The sequence below is a fragment of the Carettochelys insculpta genome, chromosome 1 (assembly GCF_033958435.1).
Source record: "Carettochelys insculpta isolate YL-2023 chromosome 1, ASM3395843v1, whole genome shotgun sequence".
NCBI classification, from domain to species: domain Eukaryota; kingdom Metazoa; phylum Chordata; order Testudines; family Carettochelyidae; genus Carettochelys; species Carettochelys insculpta.
In genome coordinates, this window is record NC_134137.1 from 251,367,004 (window position 1) to 251,378,294 (window position 11,291).

At 43.4% G+C, this 11,291-nt stretch overlaps 1 protein-coding gene across 1 annotated transcript in view; it reads right to left on the minus strand.

The window, feature by feature from the left end:
* GYS2 (glycogen synthase 2) overlaps positions 1–5,588 on the minus strand; it is a 62,782-nt gene extending 57,194 nt beyond the window's left edge. Inside the window, exon 1 of the mRNA XM_074983721.1 lies at positions 5,468–5,588. Coding sequence (XP_074839822.1) covers positions 5,468–5,588 — 121 coding nt within the window. The remainder of the gene's footprint in view (positions 1–5,467) is intronic.
* Positions 5,589–11,291: the final 5,703 nt, after the last annotated feature.

Here is an 11,291-nt window from a genome sequence, read left to right on the forward strand (position 1 = left end):
CTGACCACAAAAAAAAAAAAAATCCACCGCTAATTCAACTCACATTCTTGAAGGTGAGAGGAAAGGCAAAGCTGCGGCGGAAGAGCTGGTAAAAAGGAGGTGAGGGGCAGGGATGGGAAGAAATAGTGCACAGATACTGAAGCTTGTATGTGGATAGGGAATGAGTTCTTCTCTAGACAGCTTTGCTCTACAAGATTAAAAAGCAACAGTGTTCCAATAGCACTGTAGTGGGCCTGAATATTGAGCTCAGGGGTTTGTATTTAGGTAGTGGAATGAACTGATCACCTGCCTAGCATGTTGTTTAAGCATTAGCTCCACCTTCTATCTTGGTGTGTACAAGATGGACTGAATCACAGACAATATGCAAAGAGAGACTATAAATATTAAAACCTCAATAAGTGGAAGTCTCGATAATCCAAGCTAATGACTACAGCAAGTAACAGAATTACCGTATATGAGAATTTGTCTCTTCCTTCCTGAACAGCTTGAGCAAATGGACTTTTGCCAAGAACATACAAGGAGGGGGATGAGGAAAGGACCGTGAACTATGCAGCCACTCCTTGGACACTGCTGCAGTCTTTTAGTGGCCTATAGTATCTGTCAGTTAATCGTTTCTGCTGGTTTACTGTAAGGTGGGTGTACAACTAGCTTGAAAAGGTTACTCAGAGTAGTTATGGTTCACTGTCAAGCTAGAAGGACATAACCAAGTGCAGACCCACAGTGATCTGTTCTTACTCTGATTCAACTCTCGACAAGGTTTTAACCCTCTCCCAACCCCCAGGTTCACATACCTTTCAAAAACAGCACCATATGCTGCCACTCTGCTCAGTTACGAGCACTTGGAACGAATCAGAGTTTTACATGCATTGTAAGAGGGACACTAAATTCCCATTAAAAAGTTTTCACTTATGAACAAAAATTTGGAAACCAGATTGTGCTTGTATAGAGAGGGATGAGTGTAGTAATTCTTCCACTCAGCACTGATAAGGCACAATACTCCAGCTGAGGCCCAGTTCCAGGCACCTCACTTCAGGAAAAGTGCAGACTAATTACAGAAAAGTCTAAGGGAGAACAGCCACCAAGGCTGTTTCTCCTCTCAGAGGTGCCATGGTAATGGGGCAACTTGAAAACAGGCTGAGGCTCTAACATGCTTATTCAGTGCCTCATTAGCATAATGGCAGCCACACGAATTTCAAACTGCAGACTTACAATTGCGGATTGATAGTGTAGATGGAGGCAGCTGTGAAATAAGCGTCCCACTTTGACATTCCCTTACTCCCATCTAGTTCTTTGGAGTAAGGGAATGTCAAAGTGGGACGCTTATTTCACAGCTGCCTCCATCTACACTGTCAATCCGCAATTGTAAGTCTGCAGTTTGAAATTCGTGTGGCTGCCATTATGCTAATGAGGCACTGAATAAGCATGTTAGAGCCTCATTAGCCTGTTTTCAAGTTGCCCCATTACCATGGCACCTCTGACAGGAGAGAGAGAGAGTGTAGAAGCAGCCCAACAAGAATGATGAAAAGTCTACATTGTGACTTAGGAGAAATGATTAAGAAAGTGGAGTTATTTAGTCTGCAAAAGAAAAGTTTAAGGGGGACATGCAGGGCCATCCTCAATCAGGGCAAGGCCCTACCAACAATTCCCCAGGTGCAAAGCCAGGGACAACCCACTCTCCCCCACCCCACCCCACCCCACCCCACCCCCAGTGCCCCAGGCCCTTCCCCTGCTGCCTTCCACTAGGCACAGCAGGCCCAGAGACCAGCAGAGCAGACTGCCACTCCTGCCAACTGCATAGCGAGTGAAGCAGGAAAGGTGAACGCCACCACATGCAACCTCCAGGTAATCCTCCAGCCCTATTGCTGGGGGTGAGGTAAAAGGGCAGGGTGAGGGCAGAGCAGGTCCTGAGGCACTTGGACAAGATAAGTAGTACCAGACATAGAAACAGCAAAATGAGATTTAGGGTAGAGACTTCAGGAAAAACTTTCTAACTGCAAGGGTAGCTAAGCACTGGAAAAAGTTATCTGGAGAGGTTGCAGAAACTCCTTCATGGGAGGTCCTTAAAAAGTCAGGTATACAAACACTTGTCAATGACAGTCAAGATAATACTTAGTTCTGCCTCAATTCAAGAGACTGAACCAGGCAGCTTATCCATGGGGCTGTTCCAGTTCTCCATTGCTATGATTCTACTGAGGCTTTAAACACGCCGTGTGTGGCCACTACACAGAAGACCCCATCTTTGCCTTAGCTGGCACCAAAATCCTCCCTCCACGTCCTGGAGGAGACACACAGCATGACTGCTCTTCAGCATATAAAATGCATGACTTCTGCGGTCTGCCTTCCTTATTTTGCTTCTGCAACAGCCACACGTAGTTCTACTGCTTACTAGGCCCAGCATCATCCACCCCTCAACAAACAAGCAGAGCAACAAAAAGCCAGGAAACTCATGCATTATAAGCTATATTTTGCTAGCTATGATGGATATCATCATTCATTTTAAAATTATCTGACTGCAGAGGACACTAATATACATTGTGCTTACATGTGGGTGTCTCATTCTTTTTACATCAATATTTAGGGGAGAATTTTGATTTGTGCAAACTGGGACCTTTGAACACCAGAAATGCTCACTTGGCCACCCTTCATATGATCTCTGTGCTGGTTTGGGAGTGAGGGTGCTAAAAGGAGAAGATGTGAAATAAATACAAGTGAGCTACCACCTCAGCATGAGCAGTAGCAAGAAAAAGGCATATGAAAGAGAGAGTACAAACAAGAAAGTCTTGACTGGAAACAATCTGAACATGTTCTGCACTAGGAATATGGAACAAGATGCCTGAAGAGTGTCCTATGAGGAGACAAAAGATAGTGTATCTGGCGTTTTATTACCTTTGTGGATACCTGACTCCATGTCAATCAAAGGCCCTCTGCACTCCTTGTCAGGGACAAATCATATACCCACCAGAATGAACACCAGTCAGAGAGGAAGTGAGGCTCCAGGCAAATAATATACTTTCAGAGGTTGTTAGTGGGTCTTTTTAACTTAAATGAAAATGAGGTCCTAAGTTAGCTTAGTTTAGGTCTCTCTCCCCTACTCTGTCAGGAAGGAACCCTGCAATATTTAAGTCTCAAGGGGCACATGCATTTTGCCTAGTATTCTGTTTCCTCTTATGCAAAGCCAGACTTTTTTTTTTTTTTTTTTTTTTTAAATGTTCTAACCTCTCTTAGGCCTGTTTACCCCATGTTTCACCTTCCTATGACTCTAAAGTGCTGCCCATCCTTGATGTGGGAGACCTACTGCACCAGAGATTTCTTCAGGAACTACTACTGTTTAGAAAAGTGAAGTCATTCTATCAGGGAGCAGTATAACCATACAGGTTGAACCTCTCTAGTCTAGCACCCTCAGGACCTGACCATTTCTGAATGAGAGAATTTGCCAGACCACAGGAGGTTAATATTGTCTCTCAGCATTACTAACACTTCCACTGTTTACTGAGCTCTTTGAAGACATTTAAGTGTAAATAAAAGTAAAACAGAGCCAGGACTGGTGGCTGTGAACAAGTGTTATGGGACATGGGAAATTGGGCCACAACTATAAGTGGTCATGTTGCTAACCAAAATTGTGCCAGATTATGAATGTTGCCAGATGACTGCCGGACTAGAGAGGTTCACAACATACATGACTGGGATGGCCCAAGCACACAGGCAAAATATCCTCTACTTGAAGGAGCACAAGCTACAAAAAGACTGCAAGAAAACACGTTCTCGTTCTCTCTCTCTCTCTCTCTCTCTCTCTCTCACACACTTAGAACAAGTGCTTCAAACCACAATGGATTGAAAGGACAATTTATAAGAAAGCTCTGAGGTAAGGCATTGTTTGCTATGGCTAGGTCAACCTGAACCTTAGAACTGGTTGAATAAGTATCAGTTCATTACTTGGTTTATCAGTTAGAGAATGCTGTTCCAACTTGTGGAGTTCCAAATAATTAATTGAACTGTATCAGTAGGGTAAATCCATGTAGCTTCCCTGAAGTCAGCAGAGTTACACCACTGACAATGAAACCTGTTGTGTGCTATGTCAACGTCCAGGAGGAATTTGCACTGTGTAGATTTAGAACAAAAAATTGTGGGTCTGTCCCATGAAAGCTCACCTAATAAATTATTTTGTTAGGTCTTTAAATTGCTACTTGACTGCTTTTTTGTTTTGATAGTATCTAGACTAGCACAGCTCCCTCTGTTATTAATCAACATGTGTAGATTTAATTTATAAATTATATAGATGCCTTTAATTTAGCCAGATTTCTGCTGCCATCTGCCTGCCAACTGCTTGCCATGCACATTGTAATCTGCAACATCTGAACCCTAGAAGATAAACCAAAGTGAGAACAGAAAGGTAGCTGGGTTAGTCTGTATTCTAACAGAACAAGCCAGCAGTCAGGCAGCACTATAAAGACTAACTAAATAATTTATTAGGTGATGAGCTTTCATGGAACAGACCCAAGTGGGTCTGTCCCACAAAAGCTCATCACCTTTTTTTTTTTCTTATTATTAAAGTCTTTAGAATCTTAAAGTTAACCTTGTACCCGGGCGTGTTAAAAATAAGTGCTATCTTTGCAATCGATTCCTCGACTAATCTTGTCTTTATCCACCCAGGCAGCAAGAGACACACACAATGTCAATCATTGACTCCGTAGTAACTCATTTATGCTGCAACATGAGTGCCTTTTCCCCTTTGAGGCCGTCAACCTGCTTTGTTGAAGGAGGACAGCTCAATTAGCAATTCAGAGCTGAAAGGACTCTGGTAGAGAGCTCACAGTAGCTCGAGCAATGTGCGCAGAGTTCAAATATGATCACGTGCACAAAGCGTGAAGGCTCTAATGCAATATCTGCCTTTAGACACGCTTGTAAATATTTGGCTAGGTTTTTTTTTTTTTTAAACTAGTATCAAACTGATGCAGCCCCATTAACTTTTACTCCTGACTTCCAATGGAGCCATGCACACCCGTTGAGAATCTGGCCTTTTATCCTGCTGAAGAAAAATCACTGCACTCACATATGTTTACTGCCTGCCTAATACTTGTTTTCCTACTTTGCATATGCAAAAGTTTTCCCCATCAATTTAAAAATCAGTCTCAAGTAAGTCATAGCAATACAATCCATATATCTACACAGCACTCAACATACCCATCTTTGGAGGATTGGTACACAAAAATACGCCTACATGAGTGACACACACACATTCTGAATGAGGACACACAGAGACAGCACCTAGACAGTCATACACGCTCCAAGCTCAAAGAGGGACACATTCTATTGAAAACACTTCCTAAACTCTCTTTCTGATATCTGGCTGCATTTACTTCCACAGTTCCCACGTACTTACATTTACACCCATTTCCCCTCTCCCTCTCCACACCCCCCCCCCCCCCAAAAAAAAAAGCCATAGTAGCATGTAAAGTGCTGTACAGACCTTTGTTGGTAACTTCCCAAGCGACTTCAAAGAGCAATAAATCCTCCACCGGCAGGTCTTCATCCTCCCACTGAGGAAGGCCATTGAGGGAGGTCACAGACAGCGATCTAACCAAAGTCATTCTGCTTTGGCGTTTAGCTCTTGCAGCAGAGGCTGTAACCTTGATAAATGTGTAGTTACTTTTGTTTCTCAATTTGGTTTTGACTGGCAAAACAGGCCTGAGAGCTAGGCTTACCAGAGCAAATTTACTCCACTAGCTGGGAGCTAATGGGCTTAAAACTGTCTGACTACAAGTCTTAAACTGGCTGAGTGAAATCCCACAGACAAGCTAGGCAGCTGCTGGCAGGACTAGGAATTCAAAGCTGATCCAAGCAGGTCTTGGCTGTTCTGAGGGAAGACTCTTCTTTTTCTCTGTCTGTCTGTCTCAGAGGGAGGCAATTATCAGCATCAAGTATCTCAGCCCTAACTTTCAATAGCCACCTGAGTCGGGAATAGGTAAAGCTTATCAGCCCTTCCCTGAGCCAACTCCCCTGGGGAAACCCTAATAAGTTGCCAACTGATTTGAGCCCTGCCCCTCAACGGCTCCCATGCAGGCCCACCCCTTTTTGTTACACTCGCTGATCTGTCTATTATGCACCTGACCAATATCCTAGATTCAGTGTAAGGGCTTTCAAGTGTAAAATATTATATATTTGTCCTCTCCTCTGAGTTCTTGGTTAGCTAATTACACTTACAAAATCCATAAATCCTTGCACACCTTCTTCTGTTGCTTTGCTCACCCTAGTTACCCTTAGCCTTGCACACAGCATTCTCTCTGGCTCTCTCAGGGTCTGACCCAAACCCCACTGAAGTTCATGAACTGTCTTTGTATCAGACCCCTAAGCCTGATTCAGTAAAGCAGTCACACCTACTTAACCTTAAGCAGGTGCTTGAATGTTTTCCTGAATACAGGTGATTTTCTGAATCAAGGCCTTTATTTTCCCTCTGGAGTTTCACTCCTCTTAGCCCTTGTGTGTCTCTTTTTCTAGCTAGAATCTGGCTTGCTTGTATTTAACTTCCATAGTAAGGGTCTGGAAGAATTAAAGAAATCCTGCATTAAAGTCACAAATATATTAAATAGTACAGTTTAGTAGTTTATCACAAAACAGGACTCTGAGTCAAGATTCAGGATTCTTTGCCACTTATTCACTTTGGCTGTGTCTACACTACAAAAATAACTTCAAAGCATCTACACAAACCCTACATCGAAGTTAAACTTTGAAGTAGGGTACTACTCCATTCCCAGGAACAGAGTAAAGACTTCGAAGTTGGGCTCCCTACTTCGAAATTAACTTTGAAGTAAGGGAAAATGTGTGTAGACTTTCTGCTGGCTACTTTAATGTAGTGCCTAGCTTCAAAGTTAACTTCAAAGTTGGTTCTTAGTGTAGATGCACCCAAATATGTGTCTCTGAATAAGTCATTTAGTTTCTTTCTATCTCAGTTTCCCTATCTGCAATGTAGGAGTGATAAATAATCAGGGTTTCCATATAAAAAAGAGTTCACCTCTGAGAAGGAGTGTATCTGTATCAATACCTACCAACTCAGTGACACAGATACACTCCCTCTCAGGGGTGTCCTCTTTTTTGAAAGGTCAAACATGGTAACCCTAAAATAATAAAACTCGAAGGAGATAGCAACACAAACTTCAGAATGTTTGTGCGGTATTTTGAAATATTAGCAATTATTTATGTACAAATTATTTAAAATAATAATGGCATTAGCACTGTAATTATTTAGATCATCCTTGTTATTGACTTATTGTTAATGTAATTTACAAAGTCTGGACAAAAAATATGTCCAATTTTTTCCCCATTTCTCAGCAAGCTATGGAACAGGTCAATGTTTTTAAATGTGCAAAATGTTGGTAAAAGTTTTCACCAAAATGTCACAGTTTGATTAAACAGAAGGAGTGATGAGCATTTCCTTTTTTTTTTTTTGTCTGTTTTTCAAGAAGCTCCAGTAATCACAGATTCAATTTAAAAAAATCATAGGGGTGGAGAATGGTTAACGATATAGGTGTGATATAATGAAATGAACCAGAATTTGAGAAAGGAGGAAGGAGTATGTTCTCATGGTTAGAACACCATGCCGGGAGTCAGGATTTTGGGGTTCTGTTCACTACTCTGTAATCACTTTGATCATGGGTAAGTCACTTAGCCTCTCTGTGCCTCAGTTTCTTCTGCTGTAAAATTGGCATAATACCTAGCTACTGTGCAAGGAGTTTCTTAGCCTCAATTCATTAGTATCTGTTGAGCCCTATGAGAGCCTCAGGTGAAAGGTGTTATAATAAATCTAAAATATTAGATATGATATGTTATGATATAGGTCGAAACCCCCAAAACTGGCATTCTCTCATCTGGCAACATCTGTCTTCCAGAAGGACCACAGATGTTACCAGACCAGAGACACCAGGATGGGAATTTAGTACAGAGAGCCTGGCTACCTTGGGAAGGGGACCCTAGTGGGGCTTGTGTCCCTGACCAGAGGCACAGCCAGCCTCCATGGGGCCAGGGCTGCACCTGGTGCCTCCAGAGTTGGGACCATACTGACAGCCAGGCTGGGGCTGCACCAGGTGTTCACAGGCCTAGGGCTGTGCTGATCTCCTTGGGGCCAAGGCTAGAGTTGGCAGCCTGGCCCGAGCTACAACCGGCGTCCACGGGTTGAGGGCCAAAGCCAGAAGCCAGGCTTGTGCCACAGCTGGCCACCAGCCTTGGGAGCCATGCTGGCAGCCCAATCAGGGCTGAGCCAGTGCCACATGGCCTTGGCCATGGCCACGTCTGGAGCCAGCCCCTGCAGGGTCTAGACTATGTCTGACAGGCTGGGCGGGGCTGGTACAATTTCCATGGCCAGCAGATTGAGGTGGCCAGCTCAACATCAGCCCAGCAGGGGCCGAGGTCCAGGAAGGAGGGAAAGTGGCCCTAGAGCTGGATTTGTGGGGGGTGGTCAAAAGAGGAAGCAACAGCAGACTAGGTGGCCAGAGCAGGGGACTACCCTTCGTCCAGCAAATTCTCTTATCCAGGACCAGATTGCTGGCAGGTCCCAAGGTTGCTGGATGAGGGAGGTGGAACATGTATTTTATTACATCAACTGAAGGGATAATGGAGAGCAAACCCAGTTCGGTTTTGGGCTGGACACGCACTGCATTACAAACCCTATAGGTGACAGTTCCTATGTATGGGATGGGATGAGACCACTCAGCCCTGTTCCCAATCCTTCCATACCAGAAAGATGTTGCATGGGCAGCAAATGACATTTCTAGACATGGGACTGGTCTGCAAACCAGGATCCAATATCCAATTCCCTATAGTCTGGGGGAGTCCACAGCTGTTATTCACCACTGCATGTCTCCAGTCTGTACCAAAAGGGTCACATCAGTGCAAAATGAAATAATGCAGTAGTGAATCAGGCCCATAACAACCAGTTGATGATAGAGATGGAGGGCAAGGCAAAAATTTGAATCTTAATCTGATTTTAGATTGTGACCTGTCCCAGTCCCAAAGTTCAGGATCTGAGGGTTAGCTAAGGCTCATCTCTGGAATTAGTAGGGTGGAAAATAATCCTGCAATGACGAGGGAATGGACAGCACGATAACCTTGTGGGCCTTGCTGATCTCACTTAAACTGATATAAGGCCAGAGCAATTCCTTAGAAGACAAGAGGATTACCCAAATGTAGCATGGGTAAAAGTAAGAGCAGATGAGATATATTTTCCACCTCCACTTGGTAAGATAGCTAATACCTCAAGGCACAAGTACAATTACATGGACAGTATTTTGCATTTTTAAAATTCAGGGAACAGTTCTATGGAATAAGGGTAGGGCCTCAAGGTACAGTGTCAAATGGGTGTGCTCTGGGAGCAGATCCACACTCAAGCACAAACCACTGCAGGGTAGGAGAGGAAGCAGCTTGTAGTCCACTGTTCAGGTGCTGCCAGAGGCCAGTTCAATCTCCAGCCTAGGCTACGGAAGCCCTAATTTGTGCCTCTGTTGCAATAGTTCCTAAGGGTCATTGCAGAGGTGCAGAGTCTGCAGTGTTCATGTCCATTTCTCCCTTCCCCTCCCCTCTCCTACCAACCTCTGACATGATTATGGCCCACTCAAGAAAGCATGTGGAGGCAGCACACAGCTAACAGATATGTGGAGCACATGAGTCTCCTGTGCTAGCGCTATACTTCACTGGAGGGGAGGGGAACCTTACAGCCCCTTCGTACCACTGCAGCTAAAACGTAGGCTAACTTTAAATTTAGTGCTAAGTCACAGTATTGCCAACACCCAGGCTGTGTTTACATAGCAGTGTTATTGTGAAGTAAGCTGTTCTGGAAGAGATCTTCCAGAATAGCTTATTCTGAAATAGCACAGCCACACACAAAATGCCTTGTGAGATACTGCTCAGCTATTTTGAAATAGAGCGTCCACATGCAATAGAACCTTGTGCAAAATAGCGCCGTTGGATGCACTATGGCTTAGCTCAGAATAGCCTCTATTGCCTGTCTATACCACCCCTATTTTGACATATCTATTTCAAACCAGGCACTAATTCTCGTGCAATGGTGTTTGCCAATTTCAAAATAAACCGTCCACTCTTTCAAAATTATTTCAAAATCACGCTTGCGTTGTGTAGATGCTCGCAAAATTATTTTGGAATATCGGCCATTATTCCAAAACAACTGTGCTGTGTAGACATACTGCAAGAGTTCAAACGTTATGAGTCAGCTCCAGAATGTCATGGTATTGGCTTAAAAATCTTGAGGGTTGAAATAATAATACTAATAATAATGTTTGAAATCTTTTTATTTGTCTTTTGAAACATATAAGGTGCACTTAGGTCACTTTCTTCTAAAGCTCTGAGAGGAGAGACTTGCATTAGCTGTTAAATGACAGCTGAGATTCCCACATAATCACATCGCTTGGGGAGCTGGAGATTTTTAACAAATCATCAGCAGTTTTGAGACTTGCCTTAATATTGTGAGTTAGCAACACTAATGTGAATATGTGACACAGCCAATCATTTAACACTGAATAAGGCATGATTATTGCCTCATTTTTCCATAGTACCCTGGCCTGTGTGTATATATTGTACAACAGGCAGTCAGCAAATATTTCAAAGAATAGACTTCAACAGAGAACTAGTGAGAAACACAGCATAGCTCTCATAATACACACATCTGTGGAGGTTCAGTCTTGGTATTTTCTGACCAGAGAAGGTCTTTGGGCCTTTTTCTCTGTTCTCTTGCACCTTCTGTTGTCATTTGCCCACTGTATTGGGCGTAGAGCATTACTGAAACAGAACTTATGCCAGGTACGCATGGTGTAAATGCCTAAGAAAAGTGCAAAGCACTGGAATAGGCCTGTTGTTTTTATGCTCAATATATACCAGCAGAGGCCGCCGCACACCTCTTTAAATTACTAGTCTCAGAGGCACAGCTCTGTAGCTTCACAAACAACAAGCTTTCATGGGTAAGACCCACTTCTTCGGATGATTGGAGTAGACAATAGAATCCAGGATTTATATAGCAGTGAAAGGGGAAGGGGAAGGGGAAGGGAGAAGGAAGCGGGGGTGGGGGAAAAGGGTTACTTGTCACTAGCAAGACCAGTTGATGAAGCAAATTAAGTAGGATGTGTCCTATTCCTGTGAATATCAAAGGTAGGGAAATTACCCTTGTAATACATGCAATATGCAAACCAGTATATCAATAACTTTACAATAGGAAATCTGGAGGGCTCTCTCAGGAGGCACCCTTCCTTTTTAACAAACAGTATGTCTGCACAACAAAGTTATTTCAGAAA